This window comes from Rhinolophus sinicus, linkage group LG03 (genome assembly GCF_036562045.2).
Source record: "Rhinolophus sinicus isolate RSC01 linkage group LG03, ASM3656204v1, whole genome shotgun sequence".
Classification (NCBI taxonomy): Eukaryota; Metazoa; Chordata; class Mammalia; order Chiroptera; family Rhinolophidae; genus Rhinolophus; species Rhinolophus sinicus.
Genome location: NC_133753.1, coordinates 43774808 through 43797383, shown reverse-complemented (window position 1 = coordinate 43797383; position 22576 = coordinate 43774808). Strand labels below are relative to the sequence as shown.

The 22576-nt window shown below is 38.3% G+C and overlaps 2 protein-coding genes and 1 long non-coding RNA gene across 15 annotated transcripts in view; 2 read left to right on the top strand and 1 right to left on the bottom strand.

Annotated features, from left to right (window-relative positions):
• Window positions 1-723: 723 nt before the first annotated feature.
• Window positions 724-14448, top strand: LG03H15orf61 (linkage group 03 C15orf61 homolog). Of its 2 annotated transcripts, none has more exons than XM_074327522.1 (2): window positions 724-1213; window positions 14423-14448. In XM_074327522.1, the coding sequence occupies exons 1-2, from the start codon at window positions 868-870 to the stop codon at window positions 14431-14433; spliced, it is 357 nt and encodes a 118-aa protein (XP_074183623.1). In that variant the 5' UTR covers window positions 724-867; the 3' UTR covers window positions 14434-14448. The 2 variants fall into 2 exon arrangements, with proteins under 2 accessions (XP_074183623.1, XP_019581181.2); XM_019725622.2 differs by lacking the exon at window positions 14423-14448 and adding an exon at window positions 5515-5738 and having other exon boundaries at window positions 726-1213.
• Window positions 8727-18615, bottom strand: LOC141570565 (uncharacterized). 2 transcript variants are annotated; one of them, XR_012494697.1, is made up of 3 exons: window positions 18440-18615; window positions 13874-13967; window positions 8727-13619 (listed from the first exon to the last, which is right to left on the bottom strand). It is a non-coding gene; the product is annotated as an uncharacterized LOC141570565 (long non-coding RNA). The 2 variants fall into 2 exon arrangements; XR_012494696.1 differs by lacking the exon at window positions 18440-18615 and adding an exon at window positions 16947-17307.
• MAP2K5 (mitogen-activated protein kinase kinase 5) overlaps window positions 17567-22576 on the top strand; it is a 228634-nt gene continuing 223624 nt past the window's right edge. For all 11 annotated transcript variants that reach the window (XR_012494695.1, XR_002136832.2, XR_012494694.1 and 8 more), the window contains exon 1: window positions 17567-18354. Coding sequence is in view for 8 of the 11 variants with exons in the window: in XM_019725621.2 (XP_019581180.1) it covers window positions 18220-18354 (135 nt within the window). In the remaining 3 variants the exon portion in view is untranslated. The remainder of the gene's footprint in view (window positions 18355-22576) is intronic.

The window sequence follows — 22576 nt, the reverse complement described above, 5'->3', positions numbered from 1 at the left end:
CCTTTCTTAAAACAAGATGAGTTTCTCCAAACAAGATGAGTTTACAAAAATAAGAGGAAATGCTTTAGAAAGCAGGTGCATACAAGTTACCTGAAGAGGCTGCAAAGTTTGAGAAAAGGTTTTCCTAAAGTAATAGATTGATAATGGGTGACTGAGGATTATAAAGGTTTATAACTGAAACACTCCAGGTCTGGCATGCACCAGGCTAAGAGGAGAGAAGGTGGTGGTACGCATCTGGGCATCGCATGGAGACATGTGACTTTTTAAAATACAAACTTCTTTTGAAATATCTGGGACTTATTTTAAACAGTGAACACGATAGTGAAGACCCAAACATAATAATTCTCCCTATCACCGAATGCAAATCTGGGGTCTTGGCTATTAACTCACTTCTCTGAGCACATCTTCTCAAGTGTTTCCTCAACAACGCCAACTTAAGGATTCCACTTGAGCCAGAACTTGGGTGTGAGCTCTGCCATTCACTAGCTTGGTTATTTGTTTTAAGCCTTAATTTTCTTCATATCCAAACTGATAAAACCTCCCGACCCCCTTCCCCAACCCCAAGGTTACTAACGACCACATGTGGTCATGAGTGACGATTTAACCACCGCCTTGCGGTACTTATCCTCAACCCCACCGCCGACCACTGAGCGGGCCCGGTCCCTCCCCCCTCACTCCCCTGGAGCCCACGGGACGTTCGTGCGCACGCGCCGGCGCGCCCCGGGGGCTCTCGCGCACCCGCGCGGAGCCCGTTCGGCGTCCCCGCCGCTCGCTCCGGGGAGCGAGCGAGCGCGCTCCCGCGGCTCCGCCCCCATCGGCGCGCGCCCCCACGGTGGCCGAGGGGCGGGAGACACGGGGAGGCCGGCCATGGAGGCCCTGAGAAGGGCCCACGAGGCCACGCTCCGGTTGCTGCTGTGCCGACCCTGGGACTCGGGCGCCGCCTCCCGCCCAAAACCCCGCGCCTCGGAGGTGCTGACACAGCACCTGCTGCAGCGGCGCCTGCCGCACTGGACCTCCTTCTGCGTGCCCTACAGCGCTGTCCACAACGACCAGTTCGGCCTATCGCACTTCAACTGGCCGGTGCAAGGCGCCAACTACCACGTCCTTCGCACCGGCTGCTTCCCCTTCATCAAGTACCATTGCTCTAAGGCCCCCTGGCAGGACCTGGCCGGGCAGGACCAGTTCTTCACGGCGCTCAAGGTCGTCAACCTCGGTGAGTGGCCCGGGCCTGTTAAGCACGTCCTACCAATGGCCCAACTGTTTGCAAAGCACGCTGACAAACGTTCTCGCGCGGAGGCCGAGACCCCGGCCCAAGGTCAGACCACGTTGGCTCGGGAGGAGCTTTCCTCGGCCAGGAGCTGGCTGGCCCGGGAGCACGCCCTCGCCACGCTTCTCTCCCTTGCTGTGGGGTTTCCCAGATGCTGGCTGCGCGTCCCACTCACACTGCACCCATCTAGCACTGGCCTTGGCTCTGGTCTTTTGTATTTCCCACCGTGTAGGTGCTCGTCAGGGTTAAGTTGATGCTACTGAATCGTCCCCCGCAGAGTGGACTTTAGCCACAGACCTGTACTGAGGGATCTCCCTGCATCACCCCTGGGGTGGGGACATTCCATCCACTTCCTGCCGCTCTTAACTGGCAAGACTCATACATTAGGCAGTAAGGAGGCTGTAAGCTACTGGAAAGTGGCTCTGAAGTTAAAAAGGTCTCATTGCATGTCAGGTTTCTTTCTCATGAACCACTTTGTGCGTGCGTTCCTATTCCAAAAACTGGAACGACCTTTTAAGTGTGTTGTTTTCTTTATATGAAATCCCAGCAAATTCCTTCTACTAAAAGCACTAAAGATTTTCATCAGTCATCTTAGCCTCCTCAGATGCTAAGCCTAAAAGATATTTTTAAAACTGCCTCTTTAATATTTTTAGGTTTTCATGGGAATATTGTAATTCTAAGAGTATTTTTACTTTTGCTAGATGTTTATTTTCTTTTGGTTAATGACAGAAGAGGCATGAATATTGACATGGGGGTATCTTTTACAGGTCAGTGGAAAATAGGCCTCAAGATGTTTTGAACCTATTAATAGCTGATACCAAATTAATCCAGATTTCAGGAATTCAAAATCTAGACATGGGAGCTGAATCATGTTGTGCAACCAGGTTTTTAAGACCAAAATTAAAGCTAAAGCAGCTGCACTAGTGTTATATAGTCTGATAGTTCATTAAATTTAAATATGGTATGTGTAGTTTTGCTTATAATTCACATATGTCAGTCATGGGGTTTTTGAGCCATTGCTCCACTGGGACTGTCCTGGGTTCAGTCCAATAAGAAAATTATATAGCAATGTGTAATCCTTCAAAAAAATGTCTTATTGTTTGGCTGATGGACTATATAGAGCATGCCCACTAATTTTGAGGTTGATACAAATTTGAAAGTGTGAGGTGACTTAGAAAATTCAATTCAAAATTATTTGGAAAGAGTGGAGTGATGACTAGATTCAAGAAGAATAAGTTTTTTAAAAAGTTTATTTTAGCATTTTCAGAATCAGAAAAAAATACTCTTCCCAAATGTAAAGAGTAATAGGTTAGGAAAAATATAACATGAGCCAAATGCCTTTTTTTGTTGTTGTTTGTTTTCACCATTTAAAACCTAACACTTTAGGGACACCTTAATGATTAGGAGCCTCTCTTTTAGATAAAGAAATCCAAAGAAAAATAGGATCCTAGAACATTCTCACAAAGAAAAGTAAAACCTTTTGAGGAAAGAAACAGCAGTTGTTTTTTTATGTTGAAGGCCAAAGAGTGATTGAATGATCTTTGTGGTCTTTAAAAATTTTTTTAAATCCTGCTTAGATGGGAATAAGCGATTCAGTGAAACAAAAAGAAAAACTTTCTGTTCATACATGTTTTAATACAAATTGGCTATACTAATACAGGGAATTTATTTCTGGACTTTTTAAAGAGTAGTGTATTCACCAATTTGGTAATGTTTACTTTGTATTTTTGTCAGAAGGTAGGGAATGTGAACTAGATAATAGGATTCTTTCCTATTCTGTGATGTACAATTGCCCTTCTGGATTATCAAGTACATATTCTATTAATAAAAATACTCAGGATTTTATTCGTCTTCTACCCTTCCAAATTAGAAACTATTCCAGTAATTCATTTTGTAAATAACACAGATTTCTCTCTTACCATTTGTTCTCTTTCTCCTCCGCCTTTCCTTCAATGGAAGCTGACATTTTACTGATGGTTTATCAGTCTAGGAATCCTGCTGGGAAGTAGATTGAGATTTAAGAAAAGCAACTTACCATTGGAATGAATGGGTAATCAGAGACTTGATACAAAGTTCTAATTTTTTTTAAGTGCTTAATTTGACAGTGGTTTACCTACTGTTCAGCTGACTCAAAATGAATTATTATGCAAAGAACTGACTTTCACGTTCATCTGTTTCAGACTCTCTGGAAAAAAATTAATTTTTCATGGAATCTTACAGACTTGAAAGCATATGTGCTACAAAGAAAATTGTTTTTTTAATGTGTAAATTATATCAGTGGCAAATCTCATACAGTATATTAGCCTGACTGCATTAAATAGACAGCTGGGAAAAATATATAGAATTTCTGACTCCTATATCACAATTCCATCCCCTATCAAACAGCATTACTGGTAATGAATGGTTCTTAGTTCTTTCTTAATAGGAGAAAATGTAGTTATTAAGCTAGTAATCTTTGATCAGTCCTCCATTTTAGCTGAAAAAATACTGACCAAATATTTAACTGAAAACTGTGACAAATACTGTAAAACAAAATTTTCAGTGTCACTAGCTATTCTTTAAATTTATGTCCTTAGAATTGGTTTAAAAGGCATATTTTTTTTACCCTTAGTATATTTAGAAAATTAATAATTGTTTCTAGAGCCTGTTTTGTCTTCCTCCATTGATTTTCAGCTTTTGAAATAGTGGTATCATATTTTAAATTTATTTTTTATTTCTATTGCTCCCTATACTCCGTGCTCACTTCTGCCTGTTTTGTTCTTGTTTTTCTCTTGTCCAGTCCCCCATTTGCCTTTTTATTTTTCCTTTTTGGTTAAATGATTTATAAATAGCTTTATGTTGCCATAGCTTTATGTTGCTTTTAGTTTTTATAGATTTTTTCGTAACATTCCCTTGGGGCATTTAGAGATTATTTTGGGTATTACTAAGGCAAAGAAGGTAATACACTGTAAAAGGTTTCATTAAAGTTCCAGGGAACCCTGTGATAGTGACAAGCTGTGACCCAGTATATTCCTAAAAATAGAGAGATGCCAGCCTGTATGGGCATTTTTGCCTTTTCTCATTGCCAGCTAGTGATGCTTCTCCTGATTAATCTTTGGCATCACAGTGGCTGGAATGTACCTTCAGGGAATAAGCACAAAATAGTTCAGTGCACTTATACACTCAAAAAGAGCATAACATAGCAAATATACTCTTGCATAAAAATAAGAAAAAAATTTAGCAATACGATTAGTCCTGAGATGTGTTGATTTTCCTATTAATTAGAAGGAAAGCAATTTTCCAAATGTAAAACTCTTCTTTTAAATTGTCATTTTCTGTCCAACTCCTACACAGGAGCAATAAAATTAATGTGTAGAACATAGAATACTTATTGATTGATGTGCCTATGGTTTTATACATATGTTTTAAATATGTTAATGGTCACTGATTCTAAATAAGTACCTTAAAAAAGATAGGAATTGTGAAAGTTTGTTTTGTGTCCACCATAGTGTCATATGCATATGAAAGCTTTAATCCCTAGCTCAGGGTAGTATATAGGTTTAGTTTCATGTATCACAAATGGCAACTAATCATAAACATAACAGCAAAATCTTATCAAATGGAAATATTCCAAGGAAGAAACGTGTTGGAGTCTAGTCTTCCTACTTCAAATAGGTCTAAATAAGATTGTTTCCCAATCACTTATAAAAATACTAATGGGTTGTTTCTTTCTCATGCCTGTTATTATACTAAACACTTCCTTAGTGTTAGATTTTGCCTTAGTTTTGAAGACAGCTGTTTGACCCAGTTTCTTTTAAGTTGTACAAAAAAGTTACTTTAGCCATCAGTGTTACAGTTTAGCTTAAAGTACAGTAAAGTTGACCTAGTAATTTAAGCTCAAGGGCAATAACCAGGAGCATCTACACTTAAATTAATGAATATTCTGTTTGCTTATTTGTAAAAAGAACATAAAATTACTTCATAATTGCTTGGAGGTAATGAATTAGTGCTTATAAAATGCTTTGAATTAAAATTTATACCAGCTATACCTATAGTTTTAAAAATCTCTAGGCTCACACAGTTGTTACCATGTTCCAAAAACATAAATGAAATTGAGATCTTAGAGTCACTATTTACTCATATTTTTATAACTTTATAATTTGTTGACATTGCTAAACAGTGCTATGTGATTTGTACCATGACAAATATATGGGTACATGATTAATAAGTATTGATGTTCATAAATAACATACTCATTTGTTTTTTAGGTATTCCAACTTTATTATATGGACTTGGCTCCTGGTTATTTGCTAGAGTCACAGAGACTGTGCATACCAGTTATGGACCAATAACAGTTTATTTTCTAAATAAAGAAGATGAAGGTGCCATGTATTGAAAGTGTGCATTGGAGAACATAAATATTAGTGGATTTTCTCTTGTGTGAATGTGCAGTATTTATTTTTGATCCTTTAAAATAAAACTTTTGCAAACACCTTGTTCTTTCTATGATGTCTGGCTCTTTAAGATGAATCATTGTTCTCAAGAGACAAAGCTTTTCACACATTGTTATATATTACATACTCCCTTTAGTCAATGGGAACTAGAAATACATGAAGCTTATACCAATTTTTTCCTAGAACTAGATTAAACTACAGATAAAAAATGATTATAACATATATAGATTTTATAGTTAGGTATTAACAAATTCTCTTTGAAGAGAAAATACAGACACCACACAAAGAAGGAAGAGGAAAAAAAAATCTTTTACATAGCATTGGAAAAAGAAGTAGAGGATTTTAGGGTATATGGTGGAGATAATATAATATTGGCAAATCCAAAATTGATGAGAATTCTAATTGCAATCTGAAATCTAAACTATTCAGCTGCCAGGATTTTCAATGGAAATGTATTAAAGCTCTTAATGCCATTTACCTGGATGAGAGGTCTGGGTATAATGTTGAAACTTCTCATTGCCTCAAGAATCCAATACCAACTACCTTTTAAAATATAATAACTGGTTAATGTAAATGCATCAAGATACATGAAATTAAGACTTATTAAAAGTTAAAATAGCATGCTGATAAAGCTGTAAGAACAATTAAGATCTAGAAAGACTCAGAAAAATAAATTTGATAACTGTTTATAAAAGCAATTAGCTCAAATGGTACATATCCATAGACTTATTGGCGATGGGAAGTGGGCTGAAATTTTAAAGACCTGATGGCAGTTTTGCATTAGAATTTTATTAATTTAATTGCATTTTTGAAAGCAAAGTCATTAAACAAAATTTATCCTTGGGGGGTAGTTACAAAATACCCAGACGAATGGTAAATTTCAGAAATTTGGAGTAATTTAGGGAGAACTAAGTAGAACTATTTAATTTCTAAACCAATGGGTGTTTAAGATTTATGATCTTTCCCATAATTACAAACATACATTATATATTATTTTATGTTAATGTGTTGCTGATACTCTATAACATTTACACTTTTTTGTAGCAAAATATAAAATTCAATCTAACCAACATTTGGATGCTTGCTTCTGGCAAATCAGTAGAGAATGAGGAAGTGATTGAGGTGAAAGCACCAGAATCACAAAGTAATACAAACTGGCTTCGTTAAAGGTAGTCATTTTAAATGAGCTACAGAGAGTGAACTGTTCTTCAAATATATGTAGTGTTCACTTGTCTAAAAGCAATTCTAAGTAATACTTTAATCAAAGAAGTACTTATGCCAACATATTTAGTCCAGAAGAATATACTTGACACTAGTTAAATGAATGGCTTACACAAAGAAGATAGTGTTACATTAAGCTTCATTAATAATAAAACTGACTATTAGCATTTTGCAAGGGAGGCTAGAACTGATTTCCTCTGTAATGGGCGAAGTTAAATAACTATAGCTCATAAGTTTTAAGTCAAATACTGCTCATTCATTGCTGCTGGTTTTGTCAATACTTGTTGTAAAGGTTTGGTCCCAACACAAGGCTGATAAAATGGTTTTTAATTACCAGACTATAAATACAGCTTTTCAGTAGAGTTGCACTTCTTTTCACAGCGGCCTGTTTGATTTCTGATAATTTGTAGTGCTGACTCTGCTTACCTGTTTTTCAATAGCTATAGTCAGTGTGACTTCTTGTCCATATGGTGATAGGTAAGTCTCCTCGGAGAACATCTTTGACAAACTACCCTATTGATCTCTGTAATTCTCTGCTTGCAGCATTAAATAGAGCCTTGATTTCTTGTCTGATGTGCTCACTGTGTAACAATTAAGCAAATGTAATATTTTCTTGTATTACATGAAAATCAATAGACCTCTTGCTCTCATAGAGTTGATCATGGTGAAGGATGAACTCAGTGATGGCTAAGGGCATGGTTCAAATATTAAAATACCATTCATTGGATTTATTAAGTCTTATGAACCTTTTAGTCTGAAAAATGATTGCCATTGAACAGTAATGGTTTAAGTTTTTTTCTTTAAAGTTGGATATTACATCAAAGCATTGTGGCCTAAAAGGGATAAAGTATAAAGGCTGGATGTCAAGAGATTGAGTCTATTTTTAGTAGTACCAGAGCTGTCTTACTTTTTGACCTCAAGCTGTTTACTCCTTTGAGTCTTTGTTTTTTTCCACCTGTAATTTGAGGACAAAACAAGAAACCTTTGTATCTTAAAATATATCATGAATATACTTGTAATTAAATGTCAGTTTTATTTCAGAAAATCTGTTTGCAATCCTCATCCTTCTGTTCCATATATATATGTATATATATATACATATATATATGACTTCATTAATAAAAGGATTTTTAAATGTGAGAGGAAGAAAGGAGAAGACACTGAAAGCATTGTGTGTGAGTGTCTGCACATGTGGTTATGTCTGACATGGAAAGCAGGGTTCCTACCCTTCTGGATATCAGGAATTTTCTTCGGTAATGAAACAACCAAAGGGCTTTTCTGTCTATACTTCTTTAGTGGGATTTTGTCTTTAAAATAATCTAGGCACAACTATTTTTTAACAACGGTGTGTTTTTAGTATAAAATCGTGCATCTCTTCTATTGTTATTTCTATACAAATCAATTATCCCGTGTTGGAAGAAATTCCCAGTCAAAATTCTTAGTTCCTATGTAAGTTGTGAACCACCATGAAGATGCAGTAACAGAGTTGGGAGCATGAAAGAAGTTCCTAATACAAAAATCCCTAGTTTCTCAGTGCTAATGTCTTAACATACCAAATTATACAAATTGTTATAATTTCATCACACATATTTAGTCACTAATATTTTGTTAATTATTGACCAGTAAAAATTGAAATATTTTTAATTCTTATAAGCCATATGTGTTTCTTTTTAAATGTACATTTTATTTTGTGTCATTTATATTCACTCAAAAAATCAGAACATCTATAATTCTTCATGAAATAATTCATTAAAGAATGAATGACGTTTGAATGAGCTGGGTGACATAAAGACAAGGATCCTGGTTTCAGTTCATTTAAAAGCTAATGCAGAATAACAGAAACTTTATCTTAAAGCTAGTGGATCGGGTATCTACTTTTTTTCAGCACTTACCATTCAGACAGTAATGATGTTTGGGGACATCTTAACCTAAACAAGTACTTAGCATTACATCTCACCTGGGTCAACAGTCTAGGGTATCACAGTTAAACTGTTACTGTAAATTAATGGAAAATGTTACTGCACTTTGCTGAAAGATCAATGTCCAATAAAGGCTGCACAATCAAATCTTGTTGCAATGATTGAGGTCTTTAATTGCGTTTCAAAGATAAGGTGGTAATCAACACAGCTTTAACTGATCTTTTTTACTAGTTCAATTACATGCTAATGACTAGTGCCAAGTCAGAATCTTTAACTACTTATACTTATTAAATCTTATGTTAGTAATGAAAAATTACCTTAGCTATGCAATCGATAGAACACAAATCTTAATTACTATATTTCACTTTTTCCCATTTTATGTGCTTGACAAATATTTCACAAGAGCTTTCCCAGCAGTAAGAAATGCTATGGGTAGTGACCAGAGTCCACAGAGTATTTTTCTAATATAAAATGGAGATCAGATGTTGAGAAATTTTTTTTTCTTTAAATGAGAATGTGGCTAAAATAGTTTCCACTGATACAAGCTTGGCCATCCAGCTACTTCTCAGAACACTGTTCTTGTAATTGAGAGTACATTTAATACAACTGGGATAAAATCTAGATTGGTTTTAGTAAAATGTATTTCTAAAAGTTCAGTTAGTTTTCTAGTTAAACTGATTTCATACAGAGCCTACTATAAAATTCTATTTTGGGAAAGCGTAAAAGTTCGTTAAGGCAAATGATAAAAGAATAAACTGGACTTCATTAAAATTAAAAACTTTTGTGCTTCAAAGGACACTATGGAGAAAATGACAAGATAGTGACAAAACGGGAGAAAATATTTGCAAATCATATCTGATAAGGGATTTGTAGCCAGAATATATAAAGAACTCTTATAACAGACATTTCTCCAAAGATGTTATACAAATGGTTACTAAGAAAAGATGTTCAACATTAACTATTATGGAAATGCAAATCAAAACCACAATGAGATACAATTTCAAACCGACTAGGATGGCTATCTATAATCAAAAACACAGATAATAACAAACGTTGAAAAGGATGTGGAGAAATTGGAATCCATATACATTGCTAGTGGGAATGTAAAATGGTTCAGCCACTTTGGAAATCTGGCAGTTAAATATTAAATATGGAGTTACCATATGACCTAGCAATTCTATTCCTAGGTACATACCCTAGAAAATTGAAAACACGTTCACACAAAAACTTGTACACAAATGTTCAAAGCAGCATTATTTGTTCTAGTCAAAAAGTGGAAACCACTCAAATATCCATCAATCAACGAATAGATAAATAATATATGGCATACTCACACAATGGAATATTATTCTGCCATAAAAAGGAATGAAGTACTGATACTTGCTACACCATTGATGAAGCTTGAAAGCATTACGCTAAATGAAAGAAGCCAGTCATTAAAAAACCACGTATTATTCCTTATATGAAATGTCCAGAATAGGCAAATCTATAGTGACAGAAAGTGGATTAGCAATTGCCTAGGGCTGGAGAGGTGGGGAAGAAATGGGGAGTGACTTAATAGACATGGGATTTCTTTTTGGGGTGATGAAACTGTTCTAAAATTGACTGTTGATGGTTGCACAAATCTGACTGTACTCAGATTATTGAATTATACACTTAAATAGAAGTACTATATGGCATGTGAATTCTCTTCCAATAAAGCTATTAAAAATTAGTAAAGGGGGAGGGGAAATGGGCAGTTAGTGTTTAATATGTATAGAGTTTCAATTTTGCAAGATTAAAAGAGTTCTGGAGAAGGATGGCATTGGTGGTTGCACAGTGATGTGAATGTACTCAACACCACTGAACGGCGCACTTTAAAATGGTTAACATGGTAAATTTTGTGTTCCGTGTATCTTACGACAAAGAAAAATATTTTTAAAAAATTAGTAAAGGATTTAATATTACCATGATAAAATTAACTGCATGATTTTCATAGAAAATAACTGAGTTTGGGAAAATGTTAGAAATTAAAAGAAGTAAAATGTTAATTTAACATCATTTTATCTGTTGCAGGCTTGGAATTCAAAAAATTTTGGTTATGAAACCTAGTTTTAATTAAGTGGAAGAAATCTCATTTGGGATAATTTTTAGTAGCATTAAAAAAAGGATATACTTGGTTTGAGATTACTTAAGACCACAGAAAAGCATGTAAAATGTTAGTAAATGAAAATCTCCTCTTTTAGATCCTAGTTGCTGGATAAATACCAGCTACTACTAAAATAAGGTTTTATATAGTACTGCTTATAGCTATTTTAGTTGCACTTATATCTTTTTAAATACAGTTTATGAACATTGTACTACTCCATTATATTATTAATTTACCTTCAGAGATATTTATAGTATCAATTTAAAAGCTGTAAAACTTCATGAAAAGTAGCTTAAACACAAGGATTTTGATAAACAAAAGCTTTCAGTTTTAAAAGCAAATCATGGAAACTACTTCTTAAAGAAGATTTGAAGGATTTTTGTTGTTGTTGGTAGAATTATGAACCTTGTAAACTCAGTATTTTTTAGTTAACCTAAATACATAAATCTATGTGAATTCATCTTATGAAAAGAGATATGTCATTAGATATATGATCATTATATGCTTTAGTGATTCATGGACCTTGTTACATACATGCTTTGTAATGTATGAATTATTTAGTAAGAAAAATCACAATAATTTTGTTGTTACTCAAAAATTTATGGGTTGGCAGAAACAATTATGCAGCCCCTGAAGCTGGCACGTTAAGGTAACATCATTAACGCTACGTAGTATGATTTTTTTTAGTAGTTATTTGATATAACCTTTACTGCTTCTGCTAGAATATATCAGTAATTTTATAACAATCTGTCTGTAAACAGAACATTGAATTTATTAAACACAAAATGATTCATTTTACTCTTCTTTGAAGTGCATAATTTAAAATCATACCTAAAAAGTTGTTTACCCGAACCCCGAAGGAAGAATAAAAATATAACGAAAATAAAAATCAATACTCTAGTAAATAGATATATATTTAAAACTCCACTTAATGAAAGTAAATATTTTTATTTCAAAAAAGTACATGTTTAAGAAATCGATGAAAATAATTCATGAAGGTAGATTATCTTGTAGCCTTTCTTTAAGACCTTTCTTTACTGTGAGATGAAGCCAAATTTAGTTTCTTATGCTCTCATATCTCCAAATTTTATAAAATGGAGGAACCAAGACTTGAGAGTTTGAATAAAAATCTAAGTAGTGTCACTTAAATTTTAGATTACATTTAAAAATCAAGTTATTCATTCATCACACAGACACTTTTGCACTGACAGAATTTTGGAAATTTTACCTGTCAACCACATCTAGCAGTTCTGAATCTACATAACAAGGGTCCATTCAAGCCATACTAAAAAGTGCACTTCGGTACACACACAGCTGGATGAGAACCAGGTGTTACTAATTTTTTGTGTGTTTTCAGTATTTGTTATATAATGAAGGCTCTATGTCAAATGAATGTATGATCATTCAAAATTAAAAAGAAAACTTGCCTTCATCTTTAACAGATTTAAGAAAGGGATACTGTAATAGATCATATGGATTCTTTGTAAGAACAGCAACAAGTTTTGAAATACTATCTCAGATGTAATGAATTGACTTACACGGTTCTATGTATTTCGAAAAAGAAAAGATTGGAATCTTGTTCCATTATCCTTTTTAGGCACTTCAAAAGGTGCCATCTATGTTCTCATACATAAATTTTGCTATTTAAAAGTCAAACAGAATGATGTGTAGAACTAAATGAAGTGAAACATTAAACAGAAAGTAATAGGATCAGTTAGACTTAACTCTTTGTAAGCAGAACTAGAAACAATGCATTAGTAACTAGGAGACAAGAATGTTTTAATTTGAGTTGGCAAAAAATGGAATGGGTGACGTCTTGAGACAGTGAGTCCTATTGTTGTTGGAGATGTTCAGGAGGCAGCGGGATAATTCCTTAGGTTGACGTGCAGAGAATTATTGAATTGGGCTGAGGATTACCGTGTTTCCCCCAAAACAGGACCTAGCCAGACCATCAGCTCTAATGCGTCTTTTGGAGCAAAAATTAATATAAGACCCAGTATTATACTATATATTATATTATTATATTTTATATAAGATCCAGTCTTATATTATAGTAAAATAAAACCGGGTCTTATATTAATTTTTGTTCCAAAAGACTCATTAGAGCTGATTGTCCGGCTAGGACTTAATTTTCAGGGAAACACGGTAGATTGGTGATTTTGTAAGTTTCCTTTAACTGCAATTTTATTATCATTCTTGAATGCCTATGTCTGATTCCCAATCATGCTATTTGGTTTGGTATTTATTGCTATTCCACTATGGTGTAATACAAAGAACCTTGATTTGAAAATTTAAAAATATGGTTTAAGGTCTCTTGCTGTACTACCACTGGTTGAATAACCATCAGAAAAATTAAAGCTTTCTGAGTCTTCATGTCCTCACATATACAATAAGTTTATCTAACATTTACGTAGCATTTATTTGTGCCAGGTCATAGACTAAGTACTTTATACATATTAACTCACTTAATCCTCTCGTAACAACTCTATGAAATAGGCATTATTTTTATGCCCAATTTTTACCTGTGGAAACCAAGAAGTTGCGCCCAAGGTCACACATGGTGAGTGTTACTCCAACGTCTGCAGTCTGTCTACAGAGTCCATGGTCTTAACCATTACTCTATATACTTTTCTATGATGCGCAGGATAAATCTATCAAAAACAGATGTGTGCTTTGCAAACTGTAAAGTGCCACAAAAATGTGAGATATATTTTGTTAGTTGATATAAAGAAAATATTATATAGATGTTTAAACAATGAAAAGAGGGAAATAATAAAGTTTAAGTGATTTGTAGGGACAATCAGCCTACCCCAATCTAAAGGAAAATTTATTATGCAGAATTAAACCTAATGACATTTTAAATTAATGAACTAATTCATTTTAGAGCATCTAAAATCCACAGTACCTGGCACATAGTAGGTGCTCCACCATGAATATCTACTGAATTGTTTCTGCTTTTGCAGGAGTGCTGGAATTGGTCTCACTGTTCTTTTCCATTCCTGCCAAAACAGAAGAGATCAGACTTTCCTGTCATACTTTCAGGGGTTTGCTGTGTCTGATCATTTTTGTCCATGCGTCTTCATATTCTTCTTTTTAAAAAACTAATAGATAACAAGCACTATGATAAGCATTATGTTTATTGTTTAGTTATTGCTATTGTAAATTATATCTTTTTAAAATTAAAGTTTCTAAAACATTATTGCTAGTGTGTAAAAAAAGCGACTTACTTTTTAAAAAAAAACTTTATTTAGAATAATTTTAGATGGACAGAAATATTGCAGATATAGTACAGAGAGTTCCCATATACCACACCCAGATTCCCCTAATGTTAGCATTTTACATAATCATTGTACTTATGTCACAACTAAAAAGTCAACATTGGTACATTATTACTAACTACGTTCGACTTTATTCAGGTTTCACGTTTTTCATTACTGTCTTTTTTCTGTTCCAGGATTCCATTGAGGACCCTACATTACATTTAATCATCATGTCTCCTTAGTCTCCTCAGGTCTGAGTTTTTTTGCTTTTTGTTTTCTATGACCTTGGCAGTTTTAAGAAGTACTTGTCAGGTATTCTGTAGAATGTCCCTCAGTTTGGGTTTGTCTGACATTTTTCTCATGATTAATCGGGGTTATGAGTTTTGGGAAGACCACAGAGGTCAAATACCCCTCTGATTATATCATATCAGAGAGTACATGGGGTGATGTTAACTTGATCACTTGGATAGGATGATGTCTGCCAGCTTTCTCCACAGGAAAGTTACTGTTTCCATCCTCTACTGTCATTATATTGTTTTAAATCAAAATTAATCAACACGTATTTGAATGTTATATGCAAGGGCCCACATTAGGCACTGAAGGAGACAAGTAGAATTCTTGAACATAGGAGGCAATCAACATTTCGTTGTAAAATTTGAGGTTCAGTGGGAGTCTGTAATAGTTGTCTCAGTCTTGATGGGGATGGTGATGGAAAGGCAAAGGAACAAGGGAGGCTCAAGACAGGCAGGAGATGCACATGGTAGTTGCATTCCTGTTACTTAATTTACTTTGCCTTCAAAATCCATTCATTCATTCAACAAAAATTATTAAAGTGCCCACTGTGTGCCAGGTACTATTTCAGGTCCTAGGGATATGCAGTGAATAAAACACATACAGTTCCCTCTCTTCGTGAAGTTATAGTTTAGCGGGGAGACAGACAAACCAATAGGTAAAACATGTCATATATTAGGTACTAATAAGTGCCAGGAGGAAAATAAACTAGGGAAGGGGACTAGGAATTGTGCACACCTTTGTGCCTGTATCTATGGGTGGGGTGGGTTTGGGGCTGGTTTGCCTGCCTTTTTCAATAGTGTGCTAAGGGAAGGCCTCAGCAGGAAGGCAACATTTAAGTCAAGACCTGTAAAATGAGGGAGTGAGCCATGCGGATATTGGGGGTAATGGCAATCCAGGTAGAAGAAATGGCAAATGCAAGGCCCTGAGGTGGGATGCCTGGTAAGTTCAAGGAACAGTGAGAAAGAGGCTGCTGAGACTGAGGGAGAGTGGTAGGTAGGAGATGAGGTCTGTGGAGTGCAGGATAAGGAGAGTGTCATAGGTCAAGTTAGGAAACCATCTGAAGAGTTTTAACCAAAGGAGTGACTTGATCTAACTCTGGCAAACGGGCTGAGAATAGACTGTTGGTAGTGGGGGTCAGGGTGGAAACAAAAGATTAGGAGAGAAATATGGTAGTTTGGACTATAGCAGGAAAGGGTCAGATTCTGGGTGAAGGATTCAAGATTGAGAGCAAGGTAAAAAGATGAAAGAAAATCTCTCTGAATATATAGTAGTAAAATGTTATTTTCCTCATTTAAAAACTCCCTTTACAATTGCAAAAAGATAAATAACCAGATTTAAAAATGGCCAAAAGACTTGAATAGACGGTTCTTCAAAGAAGATACACAAATGGCCAACAAGCATATGAAAAGATGCTCAACCTCTCTAATCACTAGGAAAATGCAACTCAAAACCTCACACCTATTAGAATGGCTACTATCAAAAATACAGAAAATAAGTGTTGGAGAAAATGTGGAAAATTGGAACCCTTGTGCACTGTTTGTGGGAATGTAAAATGGTGTAGCCTTTGGAAAACAGTATGGCAGTTCTTCAAAAAATAAAAAAATAGAATTACCATTGTAATTTCCTTTTTGAGTATATATCCAAAAGAATTGAAATTACAAACTGAGTTAGTTTTCCCCATAGTAGTATGAATAAAAAAGCTGTTTTAACAAATCGTGAGTTCATAGAAAAATCTGTTTTGTGGTCTATTTTCTCTAATACTAGGAAATGAACTTTCAATAAAAAATACATGGGGACCTTGAGCAAATGGCTTATTTTTCACAGCACTGAAGTGCAGGTGGAAAGGGGTAATTCCTAGACTACATATCTGGAGGATCTGAGTAAATGAATTTCTACCTAAGCTATTAATCTACAATAATTGCAGAGAGAATTTATCTCCTATAATTAACTTTCAAATTAAATATGAGACAAACTCAGAGAAAACATATGCAGAAAAAATTTTGGTGTTATATTAAAACCAACCAACATTTAAAATATTTTTTCTTGCATTAACTGTTAGAGGGTAAAGTGACACTCCTCCCTCACCGGTTTACACAAAATTCAGCCCCCAAAAGTAAAGCCAAATGTGCACCTTCATGACAGAGATAAAAGGAAACACCTACACTTTGCAATTTGTGACCAAACATTTGTATGGGTACCGTAGATCAACAAAATTATGCACTTTAAAATCTGAGGTTAAGGCATTTAAAAATAACCGAGGGTTACTGCTACTGCCTGTGATATCCCTGATTGCGTCAACATTGCGATCTAGTTCAAAATTTATGGACTGGACCGGGTATTCTTTGTAACGGTTTAATAAGAGAAGATGAAGCCACTACTACAGCTGTCCCTAGGCAGTTAAAACTCTTCAGTGCATTTCTTTACGGTTGCTTTTGAATAGGGAGCTGTTTTCCACTTCCGGGCAATCGTGGAGGTAAAGAACTTCAGTGGAAAAGTCTTACACGCTTTGCCAATGTGAGAGAAGACGAGCCTCTGGCTCTGTGGCTGGAAAGAAGGAAAAGAAAAAGACAGTTTTGTTTGTTTGTTTGTTTTTTTAGTTCTTGCCTTGCTCTTGCTGATTTGGTGCACAAACCCCCACGAATGTTTAAGTACACGGCTTGACAAAGTAGGGAGAAAGGAGAGCTGCAGTTCTGTCCTTCCGAGGCGTCAGGAAAGGCAAACCGTACGCAATTTTCAGCCGTCAGTTACTTGGCTTTTGGCGGACTCCAACGCTGGTTCAGTGTCCTCTTTCGTTTGTTAGATGTTTTCACGTCGCTACTTTTAATGAGGACCAGGAATGGGAAGGCCATCACTCAGTCGCCGCTGGCGGTCACTTGGCCACTGGCGTCTCCTGAGTGGGCGGGCCCGTCCGTTCCCCGACGCGGCGCACTTGCTCCTGGGGCCCCGCCCTCCGGGGCGCGGGGGCGGGGCCGGCCAAGAGCTGCCCTCTTCCAAGATGGCGCCGGGGGAGGCGGGTCCCTCTTGCCGGCTCCGGTGGTTCCGGCGCTGCGCATTTTGGTTCCGGAGTAACTGTGCCCTCGCCGCCGCCTTCCTCTTTATCCTCCCGCCGCTACTGTCGCCGCCGCCGCCAGGACGCACGACTTCTGGTGGCAGGGGCTGAGCCCGCGTGCGCCGTGCCCTCTAGCTCGGGGTGGGGCAGAAGACTCGCCCCCTGACCCTCCCGCGGAGGCCCCCTCCTCAGCTTTCTCGTGGTCGGGCAGCCCTGGGGCTACTTCCGAATAGCCCCCGACTGAGTCCCCTCCAGTCTGGGACCCTCCCCTCGTCCTCAAAGGAGGTGTGGACACCTGCCGCTGTATTCCCCTAGAACGGTGGCTTCTCGCTGCCGGCTTCTCACACCCACACAGACGGCGGCCAGCTGCACCATCCCATTTTACCTTCTTTTCCAACTCTAGAATCTTCTGACCTCCGCTAGTTCCTACTGGTCCTGCCACTTGCCCAGTCCACGCTCACAGGGAGACATCGCTTAACCCCCACACCGCCTGGGCCTGGGTGGGTTCCTGCGGGCCCCTTCGTGACCACCCCTCCTTTCTGATACTCCTCACCCTCCGTCCTCTTCCCTCGGCCCCCGCGGAGGCCCCACGTAACCAGGGGCCAGAGGAGACTCCCTGCCCCAGAATGTGAGCCCCTTTGACCTGTAATGCTGTGGCTGGCCTTTGGACCCTTCCATGCCATGGAGAACCAGGTGCTGGTGATTCGCATCAAGATTCCAAATAGTGGCGCGGTGGACTGGACCGTGCACTCCGGGCCGCAGTTACTCTTCAGGGATGTGCTGGTGAGTGCAAACCTCAGTGTCCAAATGCCAGCGAGGGGGGCGCAGGGATTTGTGGGGCAGTCAGCACTTGACCACTGAATCTTACCTCTGGTGGCTTGAGCTGGTGGTGTCCACTGCTGGCCTCGTGTAGGGGCAGTTTAGTGCTTCAGCCATGAGCATTGATTAATTTCATGCAGGGAAATCTGGCAAATGTGCCGGGCCCTGGGGAAATAGAGATGATCAGATTGAAACCCTGCCCTCAAGGAGCTCACAGCCTGGACTGGGACACAAAAAGCTGAGTCTAGAAGAGAGATTTTTTTTTTTTTTTTTACAAATGTTTCGCGGAATGTCCCTGGCCAGATTCCAACCATGTTTTTCCACTGAGTTCCCTGAACTTGTGACCACTGGGAAAGGGAAACAGGGTAGCTGTAACCTATCACGTTTCAGGAAACCTAAGGTGTCTTTGGTTTTAAGATATTTTATGTACCTCTAAGAAAAAAATACCCATTAAACTGTTACATGCCACACATTGTACAAAAGCAGCCTGATTTTGGAGATGTTAAAATAGGGGGGAAATGTGCATCTTAGAATTAGCGATGTATTCTTACTTTCATAATAAATATTTGGAATGTATTTTAAATAAAATGGAAGGTGCGGGCATAGTGTAACCTGTTTGGCCTTGGCCTGTTGAACCCTCTTACCTTTTTTGCAGGTAGTTACTGAGGATGAGTGAAGTAAAATGACTTTTCCAAAGTCGTGTTGATTGTGAGTGGGGGAGTCAATACCAGAGCTCGGATTTCCTTATTTTTACAGAATGCATCGTGCCCATTTTATACATTGAATAATTGAGTATCAAAGGCAGAGCTGACATACCAAGAAGCACATTGCAAGGACCAGTTCTATAGTGGAGCTTACCTGCAAGATAACATGGGGTTTGGGAGGAGGAAGATCTTTGGTGTGATTTTTGATTGTCGTAGGTTAATCAAAGTTTGATTCCTGTACCTTGGTTTTGAGTTCTGTACCTTCGCTTTGATTTTACTGACCACCAGACCATACAGATTTTCAGGTGTCTGAGCCAGGAGTGCAGAGCCTGGAGTAAACCAGCAGCCTCCAGTCTTGTACATCAAATGCCAGCCTTCTCTTTGCATCCGGAGTTCTCTTTGCATCCGGAGTTCTCCACGCACTCAACATGCACGTAGATTTCCCCTCATGATAGATTTCCCCAGACTCCTTAGCATGGTCCTCTGGGCCCATCTTGATTGGCTCTTGTCTGCCTGTCATCAGCTTCATCTCTCGCCACAGTGCAATGAGCAGAGCATCCTGTGGCCCAGGTATTCTAGAATTAGCCTTCAGTTCTTCCAGATGCTCACTCAGCCCTTCTTCAGCTGGCCAACTCCCACCGTCCTTCAAAGCCCACCTTCACTTTTCCTCCACATCAGTCTTGGTTACTTGCCTTTCCTCTGTGTTCCCACAGCTTTGTTCAGGCAAATCACGTAGGTTTTGTCATAATTTTGTCCCCTCCACTAGATGGTAAACTTCTGGAGGAGATGGCCATCTCTGTTTCTCCTTTGTTTTCGGTGCTGCATAGGACCCCGAAATATTTGTTTAATGAGGGAGCTTCAAAGAAAATGCATGCAATTATGGTTTTGAATCAAGAAATTTGGATTTATTGGCAAGCAGTTCCACTAACTACGCAAGTCACTCTACTTCTCTCAGCTTCAGTTTCTTTACTTGTAAAATAGGGATAATACGTGCCTCAAAAACTTGTGAAGATAACATGAGATTGTGTCTATGATGACAGACATGAGCTTTCTTTCACTTGACTCATTTGAGATAGCAGAAGGTATTAGTGTAAGTAGAATGGTACAATGTTGAAGAAACACAAACTCTAGAGCCTAAGTTTAAATTGCAAGCCCTACCAGATTCACTTGGGCAAGTGTCTTCTGTGTTTCAGTTTCTTCGTCTGTTAAAATAAAAAGGTTGGGATAACAATAGTGCCTACCTCACAATTCTGAGGACTCCTGGAGTTGATCCACGGAAAGCACCTAGAACCCTCTGGAACATAGTATAAGGATAGTGATGTCCTTATGACGTAAGTGTAGGGCCTGGGTCTTCTGCTTCCCAGGCATCTCTCAGTTGTACCTTAGCTTCAGGCTGACTGGCCTAAAAGTAAACGGCACAAGCAGTCCCACCATCTAGAGCGCAGAGTGCCGTGTAGCTTCACACGTGCTGGCTCAGGTAAGCCCAGGTGCAGCATGTTTTGTTGGGGAGGCCTGATCAGGGGCTGTGGCAGTGCGTGCTGCACAATCTCCTCATGCCCCTTCAAGTTCTTTGAACTGGGAGCCCAGATCCTGGAGGACTCCTGCAGTCTCTTCTCTATGTTCACCTCATCTCTTCATCAAGAAATTGGCAAAATACCAACAGATGCATCAGCATGTCTGGCTTGGACCCTTAGAGATTAAAGTCAAATGAAACCTGGAAGCATCTCCTTCATCTCATATAACTCTTTTCACCCCAGCTTTTAAATGAGAAAGGATGAACGCTAGAGTGAGGAAGTGCTAAAGCCACGTAGCTAGATGTTGGCAGAACCAGACGCAGACGCCAGAACAGTTTTTAGGTACTGAGTCAACCATAACTGAGTATTTGGGAATCAGAGTCAGTAGTTGACGGCTCCACTCACAGCTCCATCAAATAGCTGGGAGCCCCTGGGCAAGTCACCTGGCCTCTTTGGGCCTGTGTCCTTTGTCTGAATTAATTAGGGACAGTGCACTGTGAAGAAGGCCTAGCTGGTGCTCAAGGGCAGAGACACTTGCTTTCTGTGTTTCTTTTCTTCCTTTCCCCATTTTGCAGAAAATTGTGCAGGAGATCTGAATCTCCTGAATTAGTGGGTGGTAGGGGAGAAGGCTTCCCCTTTCATCTTGTTTGAACCCTGTCTCCCAAGTCCCAGTTCAGATTCCCCCTCATCTGTGAAACTTCACTTGATACTGAGCCTGTGATTTTTCCTGCCTCCAGAGTTGGTAAATACTACTTGCTATTTATGTTTTTGTTTGGCTTCTAATTGTACTATAAGTGCTTTGTATTGTTGGTCTTAAGTTTATCTTTGTGTCTGTGACCAGATTATAATCTTCCTAAATCTTACTCTTCTGTTGCCTACAGTTTTGTGATCTTGCTCCTGGCACGTTGTAGATGCTTAATTGTATTTTTGGTCTGTCAGATTTTTGACTGATGGATGAAAGAAAAGGATGAACAAATGTTCACCATCAAGCTGTTTAAACTTTCTTTTGAAACCTTCTTTAGGTTAGGGAAATGTTATGTTGAGAAGACTGGGTCACTTTGAAATAAATCACTTCAGATATAACTGGAAAATATACATAAAATTATTTAATGTGCCCTGTTTAGAAATGGCCAGTAAATATTGACTGATTTTCAGACTTTTTACCCATGTTGTCATGATAGCCCCCCCCTTAATTGCTTTAACAAAATAAGATGGCCAGTTGTGTGCATGTGACTCTCTCAAGCCAAGTTGGCTTTTTTCTTTCTCCTTTCCCTCCTCAGTAGACGTAAAACATGTGTGACTCCTTGTTTATGTTAATGGGCAAAGTAGTCCATTGCTGCCCAGCAGGGTTTTCAGCTAGTTATTAGAAATTTGCTGTTTGATGGGATCTGCTATTCATGAGTAGGAAATGTCCTAAATGAGTTTGCTAATGCTGTAGAGTTCATCTGTCGAGATAGATTGAATGATCAGAGTTCCCAGAACTAACCAATGATAACCTATACTTGGAGGGTTAGGGGTAGAGCCACCCTCCTTTTTTTTTTAAAACCAATACTGGCTGGAAAAGGTCCTCAATAAATCCTGGGGAAGGATGAAGTAAGTGAATGAATGACCATCTTCCACTGGTTGTGGGCTGAAGTGTAAGGTTTCACGAGGTAAGCTTCGTAATGAATGTCCCAGTCATCAGTGACTTACCTGTTATCTGACCATAGCACGGACACTCTGAAGCACCTTTCAAATATGAACTCATTTAGTCCTACAAGGTAGCTGCAGTTATGATCTCAGCTTACACAGAGGAAACCGAGGCTTAGTCACTCAGCTAGTGAGTGGCGGAGCCAAGGTCCAACCCCAGCAATTTGGCTCCAGTCCACACTCACAGGCGTTGCACTGGCTGACTGTATACTTTATTTCATCCTCACTCTGCAGTTTCCATATACCTGTCAATAAATACTTCCTACCTACAAGTGTGCA